The sequence below is a fragment of the Scomber japonicus genome, chromosome 17 (assembly GCF_027409825.1).
Source record: "Scomber japonicus isolate fScoJap1 chromosome 17, fScoJap1.pri, whole genome shotgun sequence".
Taxonomy (NCBI): Eukaryota; Metazoa; Chordata; class Actinopteri; order Scombriformes; family Scombridae; genus Scomber; species Scomber japonicus.
Window position 1 is genome coordinate 1,023,677 of NC_070594.1, and position 27,137 is coordinate 1,050,813.

At 40.6% G+C, this 27,137-nt stretch overlaps 1 protein-coding gene across 1 annotated transcript in view; it reads right to left on the reverse strand.

Annotated features, from left to right (window-relative positions):
- Window positions 1–26,498, reverse strand: part of LOC128377450 (NLR family CARD domain-containing protein 3-like) — a gene marked incomplete at its 5' end in the record, with an annotated part of 42,355 nt that extends 15,857 nt beyond the window's left edge. Inside the window, 4 exons of the mRNA XM_053337402.1 lie at window positions 23,325–23,498; window positions 23,985–24,158; window positions 24,260–26,030; window positions 26,306–26,498. Of these exons, the coding sequence (XP_053193377.1) occupies window positions 23,325–23,498; window positions 23,985–24,158; window positions 24,260–26,030; window positions 26,306–26,498 (2,312 nt within the window). The remainder of the gene's footprint in view (window positions 1–23,324; window positions 23,499–23,984; window positions 24,159–24,259; window positions 26,031–26,305) is intronic.
- Between the last annotated feature and the right edge of the window lie 639 nt (window positions 26,499–27,137).

Here is a 27,137-nt window from a genome sequence, read left to right on the forward strand (position 1 = left end):
TTGTTGGATTCTCTATCATCTGAGCCAAGTGATATTTATTGGTAATGACCTTTACCTTCTTTCTACTTATTTGAACTAACCACTTCTTTGCCATTACATTTTTAAAAACAAACAAACATGTTAATAAAAAAGAGTCAACAGTAAAGAATCAATGACATCACAGCTCAGGAGAAACAGACAGAAACATTTTATATTCTGACCTCTGATCAGCAGACTGGTGTTCATGTTTGAAGTCGATAATTTCATACAGATGCTCGTCACTCTGCAGGGACACACAGCTGGGTCCAGGTTTAGGTTTAGGTCCAGGTCCGGATTTAGCTTCAGGTTTAGGTTTAGGTTTAAGTCTGGGTTTAGGTTTAGGTCGAGGTCCAAGTTCAGGTAGGCTGAGTTCATCAGAGTCTGGTCTGTGCTGCTTCTCTGTCCTTCAACACAACACACACAGAGCTTTGAGTGTGAATAATGATGGTGGAGTGATGTGAGTGGAGAACAGTGATGGACAGTTAGAGATCCTCATCTCACCTCTGAGCTTTGGTCTGGCTGTCATGTTCCCCACACAGAGAGCTTTTAGAGGGAGGGACTCCCTCCTCTCTGTCCTCACACTGATCCATAGCAGAGAAACACCTTCACACAAACACAACAACATGCTCATTCATTACAACCAGCTGCACATCACACACACACTGCTGTCTATCACACTGTCATTCTTTATTCTACCACCAGATGGCGCCACAGTTAGTCATTACTGTAAGATTTCCACTGTGGATACATGTTGAAGAAACTGCATTAACTAGATTCCTTTTCATACAGTTGTATTTTTGTCCACTACAGAGCTCATATGCAGCAAGTTATAGTTCACTTGTGTTTAAAAACTGATGACATGCATCTATTTTCATCCAGCTGTGTGTCAGAAAGAAGAAAATACTCACCAGGTGAATTCAGATCCACATGTGGTCACAGAGTGGTTCTACCTTCACCTGTAGAGGAAACACAGAGAGAAGCTGCAGCTGATTCTCCTTCATCAGTCCTTCATCATCAATCTGAGGACGCTGTCACACTCTCATAACTTCACAGTCAAAGTCCAAAAGCATCAAGATGATATTAAAGCAGTGAAGCTTGCAGCAGAGTTCAGCTCATAGATGTTTGTTTATCGTCAGGCTCTTTTATGGAGTTGAGGACACATATCATCCATATCCTGGTTCTGATTATTATCTATGTGGAGAATATGATGATGTTTCCATGGAACAAGTAACCTGATACTCAAACATGATTCTAACATGATGAGGTGAACAAATGAGCTGCCAGCTAGTTTATTAAGTATCAGCAGGTTCAGTGAATGATGGGACAGTGAGCCTTTAGTCTCAGTATCAGCTGTTTACTGCAGGGAGCAGTGAGCAGCTTTACATTGGACATCAGTGACTGACTTTAACAGCAGACTGGACGTCTGACATTAATATTAAATATTTCCTCCTCTTTGGTGTCTTCCAGCTGCTAAACAACCAGCTTGTCTTTGTCTAATAAATGAATACATTTATATTCATTGTAAATCTGGTGATATCTGTATATAGAGAAGCAGTGCTGTTGTTCTGTCCAGTAAAACATGAAGCTTCTCTTCAGACCAACATGTGGCAGCTACAACAGTTAGATTTAATCTGTGAGACTCAAGGGAATAATATCATCCATCAAAACGCTTCACATTAGAGCTCAGGGGAAAATCACCAAGAAGCTGCACTGATCAGTTCATTTGGTCATGTTCTCCCTCAGATAACCGCTCATCATCTCAGAGTCACATGAGAGGCTAACAGCTGATTTACAAACAGGCGTTATCTGGATAAACTCATCACATATTGGGAATCTACATCGTTACTTTCTCATCTGAAAACATATGAAATCTTAATAAAGAGAAAATTGCACCTTTCCTCCTAGAATTGAACTATTAAAATCACTCAAGCTAGTAAATAATAAAAAAGCTATAAATGATAAACAACAATGAAATTTGCTCCCTGAATCCTCTGACTAGAATATGAACACCACCTTTAATTTACTTTGACTTTAATGATGTTTATATTGATTTATTATGTCATATTCTTTATTTCCTCATATGTAACTGATGTCTGAGCTGTATGCCTGATGTGATGTTTGCTTAAAAACATGAAATAAAAGACAAGTCTGAAAAGTTCTGTTACTAAATAAAATGTTACTGTGAAAATAAGGAAGATGAAATTATGATAAGGTTATGTTTCATAATAATTAACTTATTTATTATTTGAATGTGGAGTCAATTGGGGCTCCATAAAAGAAAGCAGTCCTGACTCTACATGTTACACTCAGAGATATGACGGCTTCAAACAATCATTTACTGAATACACATAAAGACTCTGATGCTATAAAACTAAATATTACTGGAGATCAAAGTTATCAGTTATATTTATATCATGTTTGTGGCCTTTAGTCAGTGTTGGACAATAAGGATGTTATTTCAGAAGGTTATATGGTTGAATGATCAGAACTTTGAACCTTGATATTAAACATGTGTAAACATGATGTTGATGTAAAATGTATGAAACTAAACAGTAAATGCAGAGCTACAGTAGAAACATGTTGCTGCTGCTGCAGCTCTCAGCTGCTTCAATAACTGAATATCATCAATGAAAAGATGATTTCACTATTTCTGAGACTAAAACATTGTCAGAGATCTCTGACTGTAACACATTTATGACTTTTTATTACAGTTCATCAGCAGGCTGCATTGTGCTGGACTGTGGACAGTGAATGTCCCTCACTGACTGAGTGACACTGCTGATTCAAATGTGATGAAGGAGGAGACTCCATACTGTCACCTAACTTCTCTAACAAGGACAAGAAAAGCTTTTAGAAAAACAAACACTTTGAGTTGATTTCATGTCAAATGTGTCAGAACATAATCACATCAGTCTGTACAGAACAGTCAGTGTTGTGTTGAAAGCTCATCAAACTGTTTATTGATCTGAGTCTGATCTATTGATGCACACACTTCATCTTCATATTCATGTGTGTAGCTTTGATTATCAGCAATAAGTAATAATCACTGAAGATAATGATCAGAAATCAATCAAATGATTAGATGAATGAATAATAATTGAGCAGCACCCTGAGGTCAGGGACCAATAACCAAACAGTCTCAGTTGGAGAGCCTTGGTAGGTGAATGGTTACAGTGCGTCCAAGCAAGGGACCTTTGATGCAGGTCATTCCCCTCTCTCCCTGTTTCCTGTCAGGCTCTATGTACGACATGTACTATTAAATAAAGGCCAAAAAATGTAAATCTAATGTCAATCTGAGACGAGGTTAGTAAAAGTGATCATGATGACAAAATGACGTCACGTTCTGACTTCAATGAAGAAAAAACAAAGTCACAGTCTCACACATGATGGAGAGCTTCCTTCCTTCTCTCCTTACATGATCACACATGATGGAGAGCTAACACTAATCAGTTTATCATGAGAAACACAACTACAACACTTCCTTCCTTCCTTCCTTCCTTCCTACTACAACACAGCAGCAACTCCAACACTTTGCAGTATGTCTTCAGTTTAGTGAAGGGATCATTGCATGTGTAGAACATCGTCTCCATCAGAAATATAAAGAGCAGAAACTTCTCAGACTCACTGAGACACGATTTATAGAAACAGAACATGACTTTATTTCACATCAAACTTTGACATGTGAAATAAAGATGTTTGATTTCAGCTTTTCTTATTTCTTCTGTAGTTTAGTTCATTCCATCAATGCATCAACAAATGAACATAAGTCATCAGTATAACTTCCATCTGTACTGTTATCAGATCATTTTAACAGCTGCTGACACAAACATGATGAAACTGTTGCTTACGTTACCTTTAGATGCAGGAAGGAGGGAAGGAAGAAGGAAGGAAAGGAGGGAAGGAAAGGAGGGAGGATGGAGGACGTTCCCTTTAGATGCTGAAAATCATCTGAATCAAGCTGATGAGTGAAGGTGAAATGAATCAGCAGCTTCAAGCAAGGAAAGGAGGGAGGACGGAAGGAGGGAAAAGAGGGAGGAAGGAGGGAAGGAAAGGAGGGAGGGAGGAAAGAAAGAGAGAAGGAGGGAAGGAAGGAAAGGAGGGAGGAAGGATTGAAGGAAGAAGGAAGGAAAGGAGGGAGTAAGGGAAGCAAGAAGCAAGGAAAGGAGGCAGTAAGGAGGGAAGGAAGAAGGAAGAAAAGGAGGGAAGGAGAAGGAAGTAAAGGAGGGAAGGAAGAAGGAAGGAAAGGAGGGAAGGAAAGGAGGTAGGATGGAAGTAAAGGAGGGAAGGAAAGGAGGGAGGATGGAGGACGTTACCTTTAGCTGATGAGTGAAGGTGAAATGAATGAGCAGCTTCAAGCAGGAAACCAACCAGAAGAAGAACAAACATGGAAGTGACAGCAGGAGCTTTTTAAGGTGTCAACTCTCTGTATTCATCTTTAACCTGAAGTCTTCTTTAAGGGAATCTGATCACAGAACAGCAGCTCTGAACTCTGGAACCAACAATCTGGAACAAGAGTCAAACATTAACAGACACTACAAATCTTTATCAGCTGGATCACAAAGTTTGCTCTCTGTGTGCAAGCTCCTTCCTTCCTTCCTTCCTTCCTTCCTTCCTTCCTTCCTTCTTTCCTGCCTCCTTCCTTCATTCCTCCCACCTCCCTCCTTTCCTTCCTGATGGGCCAGATGTAATTAAACATATTTCTAATTCTTTTGATTATAAATGTAATTTCACTAAGATCACACCCTCCTTTCCTTCCTTCTTCCCTTCCTCCCTCCTTTCCTTTCCTTCCACTAAGATCACACCCTCCCACTAAAAGTAGTGTTAACGAGGCTGATAGTAGAATTTATTATATTTATTTAACCCTTAAAGAGGCAACGTGCACCAGGAGATACACACACATTCACCCCCTCTGTTTTCACTCTTCCTTCTTTCCTCCCTTGCTTCCTTCCTTTTTTCAACCCTTCCTTCCTTCCTTTCTTCTATCCCTCCTTTCCTTCCTTCTTCCCTCCTTTCCTTCCTCCCTTCCACCTTCCTTCCCTCCTTCCTTACCACCCTCCCTCCCTCCCTCCTTCCTACCCGCTGTGTAAAACCTGATGAATAAATAGTTCTTTGTGTTCATTATGATTGTTAAGTTATGTGCTCTCATCAACCATATTATTGACATCACATTTAACTTCTATCATCATTAGTTTTGATATGCTCCCATATTGTAAGGATTAGTCTCTGAGGCTCTGAGTTCAAGCTCCTTCCTTCCTTCCTTCCTTCCCTCCTTTCCTTCCTTCTTTCTCCCTTCCTTGCAGACAAACATTAAACTCTATAAAGTTACTGTATTAAATATATAAAGTTATTATATTAAATATATAAAGTTATTAAATATATAAAGTTCATGTCAGAAATCACACATCACATGTAGTTGTGCTATCTGTCCACTAGATGGTGGTAACGAACCATGTGATCATCTACAGGTCAGAGCAGCTGAGCTCAGATGTGATGAAGATTCAGATTCAGATTCATTTGATTCTTTGTCCACTTAGTTTGCAGCAGGAATACAGAAAAGACAACACAGATCACACAACACATTAAAACACAACAACTACATTCATTGATTGGAATTAAAAACATGAATTTAGAAAAGAAAAAACTAATAAATATGAATAAATAAATAGGTCCAAGCCAGGGAGGGGGGGACTAGGATGGACGAGGACTATCTCCCTCTGTAAAGTGCGTTCAGTGCTTGGATGGAAAGAGGGATAAAGGAATTTTTGTAGCGCTGTTTAAAAGCTGTGGGAGTACTGAAGCGCCTCCCAGATGGTAAAAGCGTCTACTCTCCATGCAGGGGGCGACTTTTGAAGCAGCAGCAGTTTGATCACATGTGAGTCTCTGATCAGTCAGTCTGAGGTTTGGACGAGTTTTGGATGAAGGTTTTTAAAGCCGTCGTGTTGAGATGGAGTTCACCTCTCCAGACTTCAGCTGCTCCACTACTGACACCTGCTGGCCGACACAAAGCACAGCAGGAAGTGATGCGCTCAGTCCAAACATCTAATAACTGCTTCACTCGTCTTTTTAAAACATTATCACAACTTCTCCTAAAGTACACAATGTGAGGACTTTTATCAGCTCTTAACCCTGAGATGAGGAAAGAGAGGTAACTGAAACTCTGAGTCAGTCACCATGGTAACTGAAACTCTGACTTACCTGCCGTCAGCTGCTGCGCGTGCACGGACTCTCGGATGTAGCTCCGGTTTCCGGTCTCGCGCTGCCGCTCCGCGCGGATCACTTTAATGTAAAATATGAAGTAAAGTTTAAAAGACAAAGTGATTAAAGCGTCTGCTGCTGTCTGCTGCTGCTCAGGTGTGTCGCTGCTGCTTCTTCTTCTTCTTCTGTTGTTTAATGGCTGTTGGCAAACAACGAATTGGTGCATTACCGCCACCTACTGGTATGGAATGTGGATCAAAATGGCCATAACACCCTCACAAAATAACTAAATAAATACTACAAGAAAAATAAAAATAAATAAATGAATAAATAAATCATACATTAAACAAACAAACAAACAAACAAACAAAAACAAACAGAGAACTTATATACTCCCCATTAAACCACTCACTCTAATAAACTCTAACATCAATTGCCAACACCTACTCCCAGCGTGTTCCTGTAACATTGTTCTGAGATCACACTGTATCTTATTTTTTGTAAGTTTTCTAATCCACCTCTGCCTTTCATCTTCATACCCCCGACAATGCACCATAACATGCTCTATTGTTTCAGCTTGACCACATTTCTCACATTCACCCGTGTTATGTTTCCCTATTTTAACTAGTGTACCATTTAGTGCCGTATGCCCAAACCTAATTCTTGATATTATTGTTTCCTCTCTTCTGCTCCGTCCTGTACTCCTCATGTCTCCCACTTTCCTTTGTATTGTGTAGAACCACCGTCCTGTCCTTTCTTCCTCCCATTGCTTTTGCCACCTACTCCTCAATCTTTGTTTGATTATGTTTTTGATTTCTGCCTTACTGAGACTAACTGCCAAGTCAACAACACTATACTTTGTTGCCTCTTTTGCAGCCTTATCTGCCTCCTCATTCCCTTTTACCCCAGTGTGGCCAGTACCCATAAAAACACCACTGTAATCCCCATCATTTGAATCCTGTATAGTGTTTGTTGCACCTCAATCAAAATATCTGGCCTGCTGTGTGAGTGACTGTACTGAAGACTTTAGTGATGAACTTGAATCAGAACTACTGTGACATTTGGCAAAACCCAAGGTGGAACAATTTATAATGGTACTGTTCTGAAGACTGTTTATTTCAATCTCTTCTGTTTCCTGTGTTATTGTCCAACCAAAACTTTTACAACACGGTTGTAAAGTGCATTTTGTTGGATGGTCTGGATTTGTTTTAAAAGCCCCTGTACATAGCCTCAATGCCTGATATTGAATAATGTCTAGCTTTCTCAGGGATGTGCCTGCCCCATAATCTAAAATAGACCTAATCAACCCACAATATATGGCTTTTAGCGCACTCCTGTCTGCCCCCCAGGCATACCCCACCAAACACCTCATCACATTTAAGACTTTTTTACATTTATTCACCACATTTTGAATATGCACCGCCAATGTGAGTCTCTCATCAAACCATCAGGTGTGTCTCATCTGCTCACACACAGGAAGAGAAACCCGACGCCCCGCCCACAGGCGCGCTGAGTGACGTCACCCACACTTTAAATAGTCAACATGACGTCATGGATGATGTTTATTGTGTCTCTTATAGTTTCATAATGTGAGTGATGATTCAGTAATATGAACTCTTTCACTTCTGCTGTAACCATGAATTCATTCAACTTGTGAAAAGTCACAGAAGTAAAGATGAAAAGAAGAATCAGCCTTCACTGATGTTAGATGGACCTGAACTAACAGATCAAAAGTTTAACAAGAAGAATATTACACAAACTTTTCAAAGAAAGAATAAAACACAAGTTTTTATACAGCTCACAGATGATTTCAATTTGAAGCCACAGAAGCCTTATTGTTGCTTTGTGGCTTTTTTTTAAGTGTTTATTGTCTTTGTCCTGCTAGCTTCTTATTGCTAATCTGCAGATAGATAGATAGATAGATAGATAGATAGATTTTTTTATAGATAAATTCAGACTGAACTCAGCGGCAGCAAGACATCATGGAGGTTACGCCCAGTTCATTGAATGAGAGAAGACATATGCACTGGTTGCAGCTTATATACAAATGTATTGACCTTAATTATCCACCTTATCTACAGCAGTTTCTTATACCATCAATTTACCATATCAGACATTCTGCCCATCTCTATCTTTCTGTTCCCAATGTTAATAAATCTTTCGGCAGATTGGAATAACCTACCGGCTAATATCAGATCCTTCATTTGTTATCTTTAAGCGTGCTCTGTCTTCTGCTCTGGTTTTCATTGAAGCTGCATGAACTTTCTGATTTGGTGAAGTGATTGTTTTCATTATCTGTTGTCTCAGTTTCAGTTTTTTTCATTGTGGCCTTTTTTTTTATTTTTTAATGGTTGTTTTGTTCTGATGTCGTCATGATGTTACTGTGGTCTGTCCTTTTTTCCTCTCTTCTGTCTCTTCTTTATTTATTTATTTACTTGTATGTTGAATCAATGTCTGTTTATATGTCTGGACCCCCTCGAAAACGAGATGATGCATCTCAAGGGGTTTATCCAAATAAATACATTTTAATATATTATCGGCTATACTGACTAAATATATCTGAATGCTGATTATTTATTTTATTCATCTATTTATTTTAATGTAATGACTTTAATATTTGCTCTCATGTTGTTCATTTTCTCATATTATTACATATTTAACTGATATTAATGTTTAACTGTATGTTTGTATATTCTGCTGTTGTTCAATAAAGTAAAAACAGAGAGCTGAGATGTACGGAGTCCTGCTGGTGTCAAAAACAAACAGAAAACCAAAAGCTTCAAGTTCAAACTGGTTTTTATTTTAATAATCAGATCAATGTTACAGAAGCTCGTTGTGTTTGCTTCTGCTTGAATTTTAACCAGCAATGAAAATAATGTTACTCAAACTTCTCAAAGTTATTTATTTACATCTTCACACACAGGAAGAGACTCTCACTCAGACAGAGGACACAGAGACACTGAGGAACCATAAGACCCAAACCCAAACCCAGCATACAGAGGTCCAGTGAATGTGGTGTTGAAGGTGTGGAGGTGGATCAGTGTGTCAGAGGAGACTCTGTAGAAGGACAGAGTGCCAGCAGGACAGTCCACATACACTGCTACTCTGTTAGAGACAGAGGAGGAGGAGGAGGAGGAGGAGGAGGAGGAGGAGGAGGGGATGGGTGTTTCTCTCTTATTGTGACAGACAGAGTAACCATCATCATCAGAGCAGAACAGTCTCCAGGACTGATCGTTCCATCCAAACCAAATGTCTTCACTCTTTCCTTTCCTGCTGATTCTTCTGTAACTCACTGATATACTAACTGTTCCTCTCCACTCAACCTCCCAGTAACAGCGACCAGTCAGACCATTACTACACAGCAGCTGAAGCCAGGAGTCAAATCTGTCTGGATGATCAGGATATGACTGACGCTCCTTCACATGTGTCACCTTCCTGTTGTTATCAGACAGTTTGAGGTTTCTGTGTGCTGTGTTTGTGTCCAGTGTGAGTTCACAGAAATCTGATGAAGAGAAGAAGAAACAACACAGCAGCAGTTTATCATCTGACACACCTGATGGATTTATTCTCTGTTTAACTTCTGATCTGTTGTTCATTTCTATAAAGTTTCATGATGACACATTTTGTCAGTAATGTTTTAATGAATAAATACCACAAAGACCAACTTTGTATTTAAAGAGAAACTGACTGTGTGCTGTTCAGTTGTCATGAATCAAATTCAATCCACACTTACACTTCTTCAGACCAGGTTTTAACCTGTGCTCTCCACCATGGTCCACCCTGGAGGAAGAAACACAGTCAGAATGATTCTCTATCCAACATGAGTCCTAACTGCTGTTCAACATGAAGCAGTGTTCCTCAGTTTGTCAGAGTGACACAGAAACAGGCTGAAACTCATCTGTCTCAACTGTCTGCTGGATTCTTTCACTTAAGTCTGAGAGGAAAAGACCTGAAGAAGAGGATGGGATGAACAAATATGTCCTCCCACATGATAAATCACTAGATTAAATATTGATCTCTGCATGTTGTCCTGAGGATAGAGCCAGTCATCACTTCAATATCAAAAGGAGACAAAAGGAGCATTTTTGAAGTGATCAGAGAATAAATGCAGCTATAAGACAGCAAAACATTTGACTGTAATTATTCCATGTGTTCATTCATTTGGTTTGAATATATAATAATAATAATAGTTGAAAGACACAATAAGAAGAAACAACCACAAGTTAGAAAGTTCTAAATAAAGTTCATGATACAAGTGAACTTCTTTATAATAAACAGTAAATACATCAATAATAAAATAACAGATGGACTCTGATGAGTTCAGGGACATCAGGAGATCATGAACGTCCATCCATCCATCCATCTTCTTCCGCTTATCCAGGGTCGGGGTCGCGGGGGCAGCAGCCTAAGCAGGGAAGCCCAGACTTCCCTCTCCCCAGCCACTTCGTCCAGCTCTTCCCGGGGATCCCGAGGCGTTCCCAGGCCAGCCGAGAGACATAGTCTCTCCAGCGTGTCCTGGGTCTCCTACCGGTGGGACGGGCCCTGAACGCCTCAGCAGGGAGGCGTCCGGGAGGCATCCTGATTAGATGCCCGAATCACCTCATCTGGCTCCTCTCAACGCGGAGGAGCAGCGGGTCTACTCCGAGCTCCTCCCGGATAACTGAGCTTCTCACCCTATCTCTAAGGGAGAGCCCAGCCAGCCTACGGAGGAAGCTCATTTCAGCCGCTTGTACCCGCGATCTTGTTCTTTGGGTCACGACCCAAAGCTCATGACCATAGGTGAGAGTAGGAACCAAGACCGACTGGTAAATCCAGAGCTTTGCCTTTCGGCTCAGCTCTCTCTTCACCACGACTGATCTGTGCAGAGTCCGCATTACTGCAGACGCCGCACCGATCCGCCTGTCGGTCTCACGCTCCATCCTTCCCTCACTGTGAACAAGACCCCGAGGTACTTGGGGCAGGATCTCATCCCCTACCCGGAGAGTGCACTCCACCCTTTTCCGGTTGAGGACCATGGACTCGGATTTGGAGTTGCTGATTCTCATCCCGGCCGCTTCACACTCGGCTGCGAACCGATCCAGTGAGAGTTGGAGGTCACGGTCTGATGAAGCCAACAGGACCACATCATCTGCAAAAAGCAGTGACCCAATCCTGAGGTTTCCAAACCGGACCCCCTCCACACCCTGGCTGCGCCTAAAAAATCCTGTCCATGAATATTATGAACAGGACCGGTGACAAAGGGCAGCCCTGGCGGAGTCCAACCCTCACTGGAAACAAGTCCGACTTATTACCGGCAATGTGGACCAAGCTCTGACACCGGTCATACAGGGAACGGACGGCCCGTATCAGGGAGTCCGATACCCCGTATTCCCGGAGAACCCCCCACAGGACTCCCCGAGGGACACGGTCGAATGCCTTCTCCAAGTCCACAAAACACATGTGGACTGGTTGGGCCCCATGCACCCTCAAGGATCCTGCAGAGGGTGTAGAGCTGGCCCACTGTTCCACGGCCCGGACGAAAACCACACTGCTCCTCCTGAATCCGAGGTTCGACTATCCGACGGACCCTCCTCTCCAGCACCCCCGAATAGACCTTACCAGGGAGGCTGAGGAGTGTGATCCCCCTGTAGTTGGAACACAGCCTCCGGTCCCCCTTCTTAAAAAGAGGGACCACCACCCCAGTCTGCCAATCCAGAGGCACTGCCCCCGATGTCCACGCGATGCTGCAGAGTCGTGTCAACCATGACAGCCCCACAACATCCAGGGCCTTGAGGAACTCGTTTATATTATATTATATTATATTATATCATATTACATTATATTATATTATATTATATTATATCATATTATATTATATCTATTTAACAAACACTCCTGCTGTGTATCTACTGTGTGCTGCTCAGAAACATATGAAACATTACTACTGGCAGAATGTTATTTATTCATTATTTGTATCTGAAGGCTATTTATTGATATTCTGATTGTGAATTAATTATTTAATAACTCTGAATATGACCAGAGTGTTTTTAAATACTGATTTGTTTTATTAGGTTGAATGTTTGAGGAATAATTGATATGATGTAACTCAATAAAGTAAACTCATATCAAACCAGACGCTCACATGGAAATGATGACACATTATGTCAAATATAAATATGTTTAAAATGTGACAGACAAACTCTTCCTTATGTTCATTTGATCCATAACAACATATAATATCCATCCATAATAACAGTTAATGGAGGAAATAACATGAAAAGAAAAATGTGTCTGATAAATGAAGAAAGTTGTTTCTGTTTCTTTTGTTGATCAGACGGATAATTAACAGATTTTTAACTAGATGATGAATCAGAAAACTAAATATAACAGAGAGACACACTGGACTTTATTCTGTCATCTGTCTCCACTTCAAACTTGAAGCAACATTAGCAGCTGATTATTGTTATTGAGATGCTCTTTTATGGCCAAGCCAGGTAAATAAAGATATGTCTGTGTGTATGAACCATTCAAACCTTCCTACCATTCAATAACAGATAAATATAACATTCATTTCATCTAGTAGGAATAATGACTTCACTCTACTGCAACCTGACAGAGGTCAGACAGACAGGTCAGAGGTCAGGGTCAATAAGAAAGTTTTTATTTGGAGTAAATTAAAGAAATATTCACTTTATTTGAAGAGTTTGGATTACGGTATTTGTACAGTAGTAATTTAACTTGTTCATTTAGTGAGAAACTATTTGCTTTATTTGAGACAAAATGGTTAAATGATATTTTTATTAAAACCCAAATTACAAACATATATCCAAATTAAGCATAATTATGGCCCTGAACCTGTTAAAGGTCCTTAGTGGCTCAGCTGAGAACAGGAATCCTTCCCCTGAACCTGGAAGATGAAAGGTTTTGTGAATTAACTCAATGAAGTTTAATATGAATCACATTTTATTTTATACTGTCCCTTAAATGATGAACTGAGAACTCCTTTATTTACTGAAATGGACTGGCTGTTTAACTCTAATGTTTTTAAGTTGGCTAAATATGTAACTGAAGCCTGGAAAAATCATCAGGATGGTTTATATGTTTAATTGCTATAATGCCCGTTATCTGGTTTTCATTTGTTATTATTTGTTCTTTCTTCTTTTGTTTCAGTGTCTTGTAAAATCATTCTGGTGCAAAACACGTAAATAAATAAAGCCAAAGTTGCAGCCGACCCCGGTTCGAGTCCAGGCCGGAGGTCCTTTGCTGCATGTCACACCCCCCTCTCTCTCCCATGTTTCCTGTCTAATGCTTAATAAAGGCATCTATGCCAAAAAAAAATTGAAGCATGCCTGTCCACCTTACAAAAAGAACACCATGAAGCTCAACTTTGCATGAATGACAGCGGACAACCATATTACGGCGTTGGAGGCGACATGTAACGAGCTACAGGCAGCTAACGGACTCCTCAGAGATAAAGTGTGTGACTTGGAGGGTTGCTCTCGCAGGCTCAACATAAGAAGCCAAGTTCCATACATATACATATATATATACATATACATACATACATATATATATATATAGCCTGAGACCCGAGCCCCAGCCGGCAGAAGTCTCTATTTCATTCTTCACCAAGAGCACAGAATTTCCACGACAATTTGATGTCAGAAGTGGAATCCCTCGAGTGATCGTCTGGGGCGGAACGCGGACAGTGACAGGCCATCCTGGAAGAAAAAAAGCTTTCCAGTCTCCAACCTCAAAATCTTCTTCTGAGAAGGGAGGACTGACCACAAACGCCCCAGATCATTACCGCTGGGATTCCACGAACATAATTTAGTGAAATTCATCTGGTGAGCATTGAAATATTGATATTCTAACTCTTTTCTTTAAAATTTGGGGTTTAATTTGTCATAATATTTCCATTTTTCATTATATCCACAATTGTGTCTGAGTCAGTGACTCAGGGATCAAAGTTTAAATACTTTGGGTACTTTTTTTTATTGCTTGCATAAGCATAAATTAAGGGGTTCGCTTTCAATCACTTGTGTGGTATTACAGAGTGGTCCTTACAGAGACGTCTGTATTGTAGTTTTGTCGTCGACGACCTCTACCAGCTGGAATGGGGAGTAAAGTCTCTGGTCAGGCAGGTCCTCCAGAGGGTGCAATTGTGGATATTATGAGAAGGAAATATGGGGATAAAGTTTTAAAATATTTAAATGTCTGGACAGCTGAGTTTGGATTCCCATTAGGGGGATCCCTCGGTTTAAAAAATGTATTATTATTAGAAGAAAGACTAAAAAAGAAAGAACTAGAAATGAGAAAGAAAAAGAAAATATCTGTAAAAAGATTGGAAATTATGGAAGGTCAAAAAGAATGTTTGCAGATTTGGAAAGGGGAAGCAGACACAAGAAATAGGAAATTAATGCAAAAACAACTACCTTTTACACACGAGCGAACCGAAACCAATGAAAAACAAGATTTAAACACTGCAAGAACATCAGACTTGCAGATTTCTTCTTTGTTTCCACAGTTGGCTGAAGTTTTGAAGCTGGATCCAGACCTCCACGGCAACCCACCCTCCCATCCTTCAGCTCCACCATCATACAACTCTACAAGAGAACCAGATCCCTTCAACATGACACAACAGGAGCAGCTCATCCTGATGCGACTGCTCAACCAGAAAAACTCTTCAGACAACCATTCTTCTCCAATTGCCCACAGACTACGTCATTCCAATCAAGATACAGCCTTCAACATGCCCATGGTTGAATTCTCGGGACCAGAAGGTACAACATGGGTTTTCCGTGCATGGACTTCTGCTGACATCACAGCAGCAGAACTTCGCAGACACGCCATACATGCCTGTGACCAATTACTTCATGAGAAAAAGACACGAAAAGAACTTCACATGGCAGCAATGACCATGTACAACACAGTCCGAGACAACAGACAACCACATCATGAACGCAAACAAAGAATACACAGCCGAGACAAGAATGGGGAAAACAGATTTCCAAGAAGATTTCCCAATGATGTCTGTTACCGCTATGGCCAATCTGGACATTTTAAACGTGACCGTCCCACATTAAGATCATCAATTCCAGAGAACACATCAGACTGACGGTGGTCGGGGGTTGTCGGAGAGGGATGGACTCTTGCTGACAAGCTCAACCAACCTGTGAAGCCAGAAGAAGGTACTGCACCACACACACACTCAAACATACATACTGAGCAGATTAACACACAATCTATTGAGACCTCAGACAAAATTGCTTTAACATATGTTCAATATACATCTGATCATTTCAAAAGAGTTCCCAAACATACATTGATCATAGTTGAACAAAATGTTCTATTTTTAGTTGATTCAGGAGTTACACATTCTGTGATAAGAGCTCTAGAGCTCACTACAAAACCAAAACTGAGTGGGAATCATGTTTATTCTGTTGGTTCATCAGGTCAAACAATCAGAGAGAACATTACTGTCCCACTTAAATGTGAGGATAGACCACATACAAATTTCAAACATACATTTTTACTCTCTGAAGTCTGTCCCATTAATCTCATGGGCAGAGATTTAATGTGCAAATTAGGCCTTTGTCTAAACTCAACCCCAGAAGGTGTCAAAGTTCACAGACTATCTGATTTGGAACCCTATCTTTCACATTCTTTTGTTCACCACAACCCAAATTTACTCTATGCATATCAATGGAAATTGCAAACAACAGTCTCTTCTGAACTTGTCACAGAAGCCAAAAAGACAGTTTTAACAACTGCAACTGATTTCATGACACCAGAGGACCTGCATTGTACTTCTCATGTGTCACCAGAACCTGATGAGCCATATGAAGAGAGCTGGCTGAGAGAGAGATTTGAAAAGCTTAAACTAACACACATATATTGGACACAGCACGGATGTGCTATATCAGTCTCTCTCACATCAGCTCAATCAAACATGTATACAATACCTGATTCAGTCCCGCACATCACACTTGCAAAACACACATCAGATAACTGGCATGATTTGGGCCCATTCATAAAATCATGTCAGCGCGCAGCGGATTGGCAAAAAACATATGATCGATCTATTTTTTTTTCACCAACACTGCAGTGCTATTGTAAAAATTTAACATCTGTTGTGCACACTACAAAAAAAAATCCAGCTGGTACCTGAAAGCACTTCTAACTCTTTTTCTTTTTTGTCCGAAGAAAGCTGCAGCTATTACAGCCCTACAGGAAGTCCCTAAGACACTGTGGGCTGTTAGTAAGTATGATGTTGGCCTCATCAAAGACTGTAAACTTGTTATCATAAAATCAAAATCTGACTTTAGACCTTGCAAGGCTCAATGCCCACTAAAACAAGAAGCCATCGATGGTATAACATCAGTCTTTGAGTCTCTTAAAGCAGCAGGAGTAATTATTCCCTGTGATGACTCTTGTCTCAAGTTCCCTCAAATGCAAAATTCTTTTCAATGGTGAATCTTTCTAATGTTTTCTTCAGTGTTCCAGTGCATCCAGAAAGTCAATTTTGCTTTGCTTTCAACTTCAATGGACGAGGCTACACATTCACTCGCTTGTGCCGAGGTTATTGTGAAAGTCCCACCATCTACAATAAAGCTCAGAACAATCTTTCACTGAACTAAAAGCTTGCCTTACAGATCACTCCAACTCTGGAACTACTTAGCCCTACCAGGCCGTTCACTCAAACGGCATATGAGACAAATGGATGTATGACTTCTCTTTTGTTACAGGATCACGGAAATAAACTACTTCCCGTAGTTTATTTTTCTTATGTAACTCTCCTGGTCCCACATGCTGTGTCTATGATTTTACTTAAACAAAAAACTTCTCACCTCTCCACAGCACAACGGCTAAGATACAACACTGTGCTTTTAGAAATGTCTAATATCACTGTTCAAAGATGCAATGTTTTAAACCCTGCCTCTCTCTTCCATACGCCTGAGGATGAACAAGAACATAACTGTGTTGCTATCCTTCAACAGGTTTGCTCTCCAAGACCAGGGGCCCGTTTCAGAAAGCAGGTTTAGTGAGAACTCTGAGTTAGTTAACCCTGAGATGAGGGAAACTCTGGTTTTTCGGTTTCACAAAGCCAGTTCAGCTTAACTCTGAGTCAGTTACTCTGGCAACATATTCCGTGAACCTAACCTGCTCGCTGGCAGGTTTTCTTCAACTAACCCTGAGTTTCTCCTCCTTTTTAGTTGAAGCCCGCAGACTGAAGGAGGAGTCAGACATGGTGTGTCCTTTTCTTAAAGAGTCTGTTAATATTGAAGCACAAATACGAAGCATAAATCTCCGTCAGAGGGTGATCAGACCCTGCTAGAATGTTGTATCATTCTCTGATGATGTTCTGTTTGAGTGTTTCCATTTTTTTGTACAATCAATAATTTATCTGAACAATATTCTCAGCCCTCGTATCGTCTGTACGACACCACATGGACATGCTCTCAGTTCAGAATAAGTTCTCTGTTCAAGTTCATGTTTCCAAGGCAACCGTCTGTCGGGCTGTCACAAAGGCAATATTTGAAGGTGATTGATAGCCAAGTGGTTACTGCGCATGCTTCACAGTGGCAATGTCGCTGGTTCGATACCAGTGAGGAACTTTCTCTCTCTCTCTCTATACCAGCTACTGTTAAATTACGGTGAAAGTGCCAAGTGCCCAAACATAACACTTAATTTGACTATTACACTTAAACGTTTACTTTTTTAGTGTTGTATGTATAAAGGCATGTAGTTGTTGCTTTCAAATAGACAATATTAAATACTGGCAGTGTTGGGATGGCTGAAAAATTGACTTTCTTCTTTGCTTAGAAGATCAACTACTGAAATATATATAACATGTTGAATGTAGCATTTAAATGCTGTTTAATGAGGTAGGGCAGGCTAAACAACACCACAATTGTTTGTAATCAATAACCTTACTTGTTTGAGCTATATTTTTATATTTCATATTCAGTTGCTGCCAAGTAGGCCTATGTTTTGTACCTGTTGGGGTCTGCATGAATGTTAAATGTGCCACGCACACACACACAGAATATAAATGTTGAATAAGTCAACCACTCGAGACAAAATGTTTCTCTTGTTTTCATTAATACTTTTCTTAAATATACTCATCGTCTGCATGTATTCATTAATATTTCTAACTCCTTTGGGGAGAAGTGGGAGGACTGAGCCCTTTGTTTCTCTTGTTGTCATGGTGAATCATGTTATCTGTGCTCCATTGATGAGGGCTTGGTATCTCCTCATGCAGAAGCTTCACTCAGAGTTACTTTGACTCAGAGTTGATTGAACTAACTGTTAACACTTGTTCTGAAACCGAAAACTCTGAGTTTGACAGCTCAGAGTTGGTCAACCTAGAGTAAAGGTTTTAACTCAGAGTTAGTTAAACCTGCTTCCTGAAACAGGCCCCAGATCTACAAGAAACACCATTAATTAATCCTGATTTGATTGTTTTTATAGATGGATCTGCTTCACGTGACCCACAAACTGGTCGCAACAGAATAGGATTTGCTGTTGTCACTAACCATGAAACTCTTGTCCCAGATTCACTCCATCATGACAAGGTTGCAGCTCTTCTAGATGCCATTTTGCTCCCAACCTCAATTGCTGTTTGTAAACACCTTGCTCATACTAACCACTCAGACTGTCTCCTTAGGGAACGCAAGAGCCAATGTTGATGCAAAAAGAGTAGCACTCCAACGTATTACCCTTGATCCTTTGTTTGTTTTAACTCCAGCCTCCATACCCATCTCCCTTGAAGCAATACAATCCTTTGCCACGCCACAAGAGAAGGCTCTGTGGAAATGCTGCGGTGCCACACAGAGAGAAGCAGTGTGGCAAGGACCCGATAACAAACCATGTCTACCTAAACATTTATTTCCTCACTTTGCAAAGCTGACACATGTGTCAAAAGGGGGGATACTGGATACCATAACCCAACACTGGTTCACCAAAGTTTTTTTTTACAGAAGTTTTGTTTATCATGTATGGTTTGTGCAACACATAATACAGCAGGTGAAGTCAGCCCTTCCACCACCAGCTTCCACATTGCTCCATGACTTCCAGCCTGGTGACTGGGTGGTGACAAAGGACCTAAGAAGGAAGCATTGGCACTCCAAACGCTGGCGAGGTCCATTCCAAGTGCTCCTGACGACACATACGGCTGTGAAGATTGCTGAGAGAACAACGTGGATACACGCCAACCACTGCAGGAAGGTTCCCGAGCCAACAGAGGGACTCGACCGACAACCCGAACGGCACAAAAACGAACAACACAACGACAGATAAGCACAACAGAGAACAACACGAGGGAGAACTCTGTGAACTCAACATCAACTAGACGTACAGAAGTAACAACACAAACTTTTTCCTTCCCATCTAACTACATCATGCACCAGCTGATCCTGTTCCTGTCATGGGCAGTGATGCTGATAGAGGCTTACACACCTACACACCCACCAAGACTGTCTCTCTGAACAAAGGACAAAATACAACTTTCACCTGCAGTGCTTATCCTGAAATTTGGCGATCAGGTCAAATTCATGCACATTATGCCAAATATGATAAGTACCTATGCAGAGATCTCTGTGGCCCACATGATTGGCATTTGGTTGTGGCTGCCACAAATGAAAATCTTGCTCCAAACAGAGATCATAGAGTCAATGTCAATGAGCCACCACACTCATATGGCATCCCACTTAACACACGGTCAAACTAAAGACAATTCCACCGAACTCTGAGACAGAAGATTACCACCCGGACACCACTGATTTCAAAGATGACGCAGTGCAACAAGCCCTCAGACAATGCAACGGCAACAGTGCATGTGCCCTAGCTCTTTCAAACAAAAAAGAGTTGAAGATTCCTGGTGACTGTTTGGTTTGTCATGCTCTAGCAACCAGGTTCTCTTGGCTAAAGCTTTGGGGCCAAGAATGATCATCATGGTTTCTAACAATAATCATCCCAGTTGTAGTTATTTTCTTTTTGCTCTGCATCATAATTCCCTGCAAGTTGAAATGGCTATCTGACATACTCACCAAAAAGGTAATCCAATCTTCTACATATGTTCATATGAATGTTAACAATGATCATCAAAATTCAACCTCATTTCGCATTCCTGATCCCTATCATTACTCCATCTCAGACTCTGATGATGAAATTTTGTAAAAACAAACAAACAAACAAACAACCAACAACAACAACAAAAAAAAATGTACACTTTCTTTTTCTTTTTACTATTTTTATTATTATATTTATCTTTTTTTTTTGGTTTATTATCACTTTTATCTGGTACATCAATTTTTAAATTCTTAATTTCCTTTTCTAAACGACTGCCACAATGATACATTTTAAAATCTATGTGAATTAATGTGTTGGATAATTAAGTTGTATTAGGTTTTAAAGTGTTTTTGGGGTTCTTGTTAACTGTTACACTGCCAGACTTTTATTAGCCACAGGTAAGTCTTTATTACCTGCTGGTCTTTTTTAAATGTAGAATGACCATCTGAATAGGTCAGGGTTGAGCCCAATCACTTTTATTTCTTGGACCTGCAGAGGTCTTGGTAAGGCCCTTAAGAGGGGGAAAGTATTTGCACTCTTAAAATCCTTGAAATCATTTTCCTACAGGAAACCCACATTTCACCAACAGAACAGAGACTACTGAGGTTGATATGGGTTTCACAAGTTTACCACATTTTTAACCTGTTTAATTTTCTCATTTTAATTGAATGATTGTGAAGAGTTAATCCATTTATTTTTGGATCATTTGTATTCTTTTGTTTTCTTTTTAATTTATTTGGGGATTTACCCATTTACTTTCAATAGATTTATTATATATTTAGATATTTCTTTGGGGCAAGTGTTCTTTTGTTTTCTTTACTTTATTGTTATCTTGATTAAATATATTGTTTGTTTTGTTTAGGTAATTGTGTTTAGCTTATTTATGTTGTGAACTGTCCCTTGCTTTAATTTGTATATTTTCTGGTATATTTTGGGTTAAATATTTCCGTCGTAACTTCCTTTTTTAAATCCTTCTGAGTTGCCGCAGGCTGTGCTTCTTTGGATTTTGGTGATATCACAGAGTGTGTGTCTGGGTGAATCCTTTTCTTTAATTTATTTACCGGTAGGCCTCAGCCCCTGATTAGGGTCCCTTTTTTCATTATTTTTGTGTGAATGGTAATTTTTAAAAGAATACATATTTTGTAATGAAGTATTTATTTAAATAAATAAATAATTCCTTGGGTGCAATTCCCAAGGTGGCTTTGTTGAGGAACCAAATTCACACTCCGCTCGCCACGCCCCTTTCTCAATGAAAATTAATTTTAATCTTCATACACGTCAATATAATTGGAAATATAACCCCTCCCTAAATTCAGATAAATGTTTTTGTGAATATGTTTCATCCAAGATCTCAGATTTTCTGCTGTTCAATGATGATGACGCGGTTTCAGACTCAACCCTTTGGGAGTCTTTCAAAGCAGTAATGAGAGGTCACATCATCTCGTACCAGTCAGCTAGTAAGAGAGCCAGGATGAGGATGTCTATAGAAACTCAAACTCTGAAGACACTCTCAATGCCATCTTAAAAATAAAATATGAGTACAACCATATTCTTGGAGAGACGGTTGGAAACCGTATTCGTTAGCTTAAACAAAAGCATTTTGAGTTAGCTGATAAAGCTGATAAACTGCTTGACAGTTAAAAGGTGTGCAAGCTGACAGGCCAATACACAGAATGATGTTCCCTAAGGGGCAGCTGATATCTGATCCAAAGCTGATCAATGACAGATGATTAATCATTTTTTAGCTTTTATAGTCAGTTATATGCCTCTAAGTCTAAAGACACTGATGTGGATATTTCTGATTCTCTTAATGCACTGAACATTCCTGTTCTTGGTGAAGCTGATTTCACTCTAGACATTTTCTTGGTAATTTACCCTTTAAACTTTCCTCTGATCACTTTGTGTATCTAGGGATTAAAATTGCCCAAAACCGAAATACAGGGACAACGATGGAAATAAGTCCTGGACTTTTTAGTTTAATCCCTGACAAGTGCAGACATATGTATTTCTATGTATTGCTTGTGTCAGATAAATGTATCTATCTATCTGTAACACAAAGCTTCTTTTTAAGATCAATTTTTTGGATTTGATTGGAAATCTTAAAACTATGATAGATAAATGGAAACTTCTCCCCCTCTCTGTAATAGGGCGTGTTAATATTATCAAGAACATAGTTCTCCCCAAATGTATTTATCTCTTTCAAAAAATCCCCATTTTTCTAACGTCCTCATTCTTCAAGTACTGTACTGCATTGTATTGTAATGTGCTGTAATATGCCTTAGTTACATGGACTTAATTCCTGACTCTCAATTCACTTAAGGGTTGACATGCATGTGCATCTTTACTGTGATTATTCTTGACTTTTTTGAATTGATGCAGAGTCGACTACGTCTGCATCGTGATGCATCGTATAATGGATATATTTCCCCTCCCCTAATATTAGTTAATCCAGTTATTAAACATGCTGAACACAGCTTTGGACAGAGGACACACAGAGACCACTGTGGACATTTAATGTGGGTTTAATGGTTTGAGTTTGTGAATGCTCCGTCACTTGGTCGTGTTAAATATTGCTGCCACAAGGAATTTTGGGACAGTATTATCTCCTCTCCTTTCATAAAGGATGGTCAGGTGTACTCTGTGCTAAAGGAGGTTAGAAAGGAAGCACTGAATCATAGTTCCTTAGCATTTAGAGAATTCAACCAGCTCTTGTCATAGATGACATTTAGATACTACTGGGTCATTTCACTCAGTTAGGAAGCTTCCTAAACAAAAAACACTATTCAGCCTCACCCTTAGTTTTCTACTTCACACCCACACACAGCTCTCCTCACACACATGTGGCTACAGTCTGCCTTCCCCAAAGTGATCTCTGATTGGTTTAGATTACATCACTCATAACATACTGAACATACCCAACAAACAGGACAGAAACCCACAAGAAAACAAAGGATCATGGTTAATGTAGTCTTTGAATTAATCTATCTGTAGTTTACAGGAAACACACTTCCTTTCATTTTTTTTACATTTATCTATATTTTAAAGGTTTCTACACCTACCTGAGAGTGTCCAGTCTCCAGTGTGGATCCTTCAGTCCAGCAGACAGTAACTTCTCTCCTGAGTCTCCTGGATGATTGTAGCTCAGGTCCAGCTCTCTCAGATGGGAGGGGTTGCAGCTCAGAGCTGAGGCCAGAGAAGCACAGCCTTCCTCTGTGATCAGACATCCTGACAGACTGGAAATATAAAAAGGTTGAAAACACAATGTTTTAATCATATCATAATCATTTAATCATAAGTACTAGAATCCTACAGCTGTGAAGAACAATTTACATTAATCTGTATAAAGTCTCAGAATCAGATTTATTGTCATTGTTCAAGACAAAGAAATTATAGCTGCTCTATTCTGACCTGAGAGTTTCCAGTTCACAGTTTGTACTCTCCAGTCCAGCAGAAAGCTGCTTCACTCCTGAATCCTGCACGTTGTTGTTACTCAGGTCCAGATTTCTCAGATGGGAGGGGTTGAACCTCAGAGCTGTGGCCAGAGAAGCACAGCCGTCCTCTGTGATCAGACATCCTGACAGACTGGAAATATAAAAAGGTTGGTAACACAATGTTTTTAATCACATATGTACCAGCATCCTACAGATGTGTAGAACAATTAACATTAATCTTTATTTTCATTGTTCAGTACAACAGGACAATAGCTGCTCTATCCTGACCTGAGAGTTTCCAGTCCACAGTTTGGACTCTCCAGTCCAGCAGAAAGCTGCTTCACTCCTGAATCCTGCAGATTGTTGTTACTCAGGTCCAGATCTCTCAGACTAGAGGACTGGGAGCTGAGAACTGAGGACAGGGCTGCACAGCTTCTCTCTGAGAGGTTACAGCCACTCAGCCTGAAGAAAGGATTAGTAATGAACACAAAATAATGTATTACTTATATCTATATTGAACATATTCATTAATTGTTCAAATATCCAGTGTTTCATCCACTTACAGAGCTTTGTTGGAGGCTTTGACCACTGGCAGCAGCCTCAGAAGAGCCTCCTCTGAAGCAGAGTATTTCTTCAGGTCAAACACGTCCAGATCTTTTTCTGATGACAGTAAGATGAAGACCAGAGCTGACCACTGAGTAGGAGACAGTTTATCTGTGGAGAGACTTCCTGATCTCAGGTACTGTTGGATCTCCTCCACTAGAGAACGATCATTCAGTTCATTCAGACAGTGGAACAGATTGATGTTTCTCTCTGCAGACACATTCTCACTGATCTTCTTCTTGATGTGCTCAACTGCTTCCCGATTGGACTGTGAGCTAATTCGTGTCTGTCTCAGCAGACCTCGTAGGAGCATTTGATTGGTCTGCAGTGAAAGACCCAGGAGGAAGCGGAGGAACAAGTCCAGGTGTCCATTTGGACTCTTTAAAGCCTCGTCCACAGCACTCTGGTAGAAACGTATCTGGGATGTTGTTTGTTTTCCTGCCAGCAGATTGAGTCCAGACTTGATGAATGTCAGATGGACATGAAGAGCAGCCAGAAACTCCTGAACACTCAGATGGATGAAGCAGAACACCTTGTCCTGGTACAGCCCTCTCTCCTCTTTAAAGACCTGTGTGAACACTCCTGAGTACACTGAGGCTGCTCTGATATCGATGCCACACTCTGTCAGGTCTGATTCATAGAAGATCAGGTTGCCATTCTGCAGCTGCTCAAAAGCCAGTTTTCCCAGAGACTCAATCATCTTCCTGCTGTTCTTACTCCAGTGTGGATCTGTCTCAGCTCCTCCATCATACTTGACCTTCTTCATTTTGGACTGAACCACCAGGAAGTGGATGTACATCTCAGTCAGGGTCTTGGGCAGCTCTCTTCTCCTTTTTCTTTTCAACACATCCTCCAGAACTGTAGCAGTGATCCAGCAGAAGACTGGGATGTGGCACATGATGTGGAGGCTTCGTGATGTCTTGATGTGGGAGATGATGGTGCTGGCCTGCTTCTCATCTCTGAATCTCTTCCTGAAGTACTCCTCCTTCTGTGGGTCAGTGAACCCTCTGACCTCTGTCACCATGCCGACACACTCAGGAGGGATCTGATTGGCTGCTGCAGGTCGTGTGGTTATCCAGAGGCGAGCAGAGGGAAGCAGTTTCCCCCTGATGAGGTTTGTCAGCAGCACATCCACTGAGGTGGACTCCGTAACATCAGTCAAGATCTCAGTGTTGTGGAAGTCCAGAGGAGGTCGACACTCATCCAGACCGTCAAAGATGAACACAACCTGGAACTCTTCAAACCTGCAGATTCCTGCTTCTTTGGTTTCAGTAAAGAAGTGATGAACAAGTTCCACCAAGCTGTACTTTTTCTCTTTCAGCACATTCAGCTGTCTGAAAGTGAATGGAAATGTGAAGTCTATGTCCTGGTTGGCTTTGTCTTCAGCCCAGTCCAGAGTGAACTTCTGTGTTAAGACTGTTTTCCCAATGCCAGCCACTCCCTTTGTCATCACTGTTCTGATTGGTTCATCTCTTCCAGGTGAGGCTTTAAAGATGTCTTCTTGTCTGATTGTTGTTTCTGGTCTGTCTGGTTTCCTGGATGCTGTTTCAATCTGTCTGACCTCATGTTCATCATTGACCTCTGCAGTCCCTCCCTCTGTGATGTAGAGCGGTGTGTAGATCTGGTTCAGAAGGGTTGGGTTTCCTGCTTTAGCGATCCCCTCAAACAGACACTGGAACTTCTTCTGCAGGTTAGACTTGAGTTTATATTGACACTTTGCAGCAGGAGTTCCTGAATGAACAAACAACAAATGAAATCAATCAGATGATTCTACAGTAAATTGGTAGAATGTAAACATTAAACTGCAGATGTTTATATTTTCCTCCACTATGAAATCTATTCAGCTCATCAGTTGTGGACAAACAGTATCTGAAAACAGCTCAGAAGAATTCATAGATTTGATGCAGATGTGTGCATCATATTAACAGCAGAGTAAGAAATATAAACCTCTCCCATGTTGCCTCCATTTCCTCTCCATCATGTTAAATCTGTTAAAATCCTCTTACTGCTCTGCAGACGCTCAGCCAGCTCCTCCTGCTTCATTCTCCTCAGGAAGTGCACTGTGATCTTCAGAAATGCCTCTCTGCTGCTCCTCCTCTGCTCTTCCTCCTCACCGTCCAACACCTCCTCATCCTCACTCTGACTCTCTAAGTATTCTGGGTAATCTGGATTCAGATCCTTCTGCATCTTCTTCAGCTCGTTCTTCACAAACCTGCTGATGTTCTCCTCCAGCAGCTGGAACACAATCAAATGTAAATGTAACTGGTAGAAGTCAACATCAGATGATCAGTGACAGACTGAAAAGCTGCTGGTCTACAGAGTGCAGCATGGAGACTGTTAGGACCAGAATGGTAGTTTAGTATTTAGTCTGTGGCTGTTGTAGTTAGCAGTAGTAGCTGTGCTTTACATTTACACACCATAAATATGGAGTCCAGCTGTGTTTGATGCTGCTGGACAGACTGACCACTGAGAACCTCTGAGCTCTGCTGATGAACTCTGTGAAGAAAAGATGAAGTCTCAGAATAAATAATGACACTCAGTGTTAAAGGTGTTGTGTTCTATCACAGTGGATCCAGGTAAAACACTCACAGGCTGTTCTGTCTGACCTCTGATCATTTGTCTCTGTAAAGACTTTGTACCTCTGTTTAAAAACTGTTATACACATAAAGTTTGTGGTTTCTAGAAAAGTGTTTGTAGGAGGAGTGTGTGTGTTTGTCTTTATGAGGACATTGTGTGTAAAAACTGTTTCAGTCAATCAAACTTCTTCTTATGAGAGTTGGATAATAACAGACAAACATTTTACAGTCTGACCTCTGATCAGCTGACTGATGTCCATGT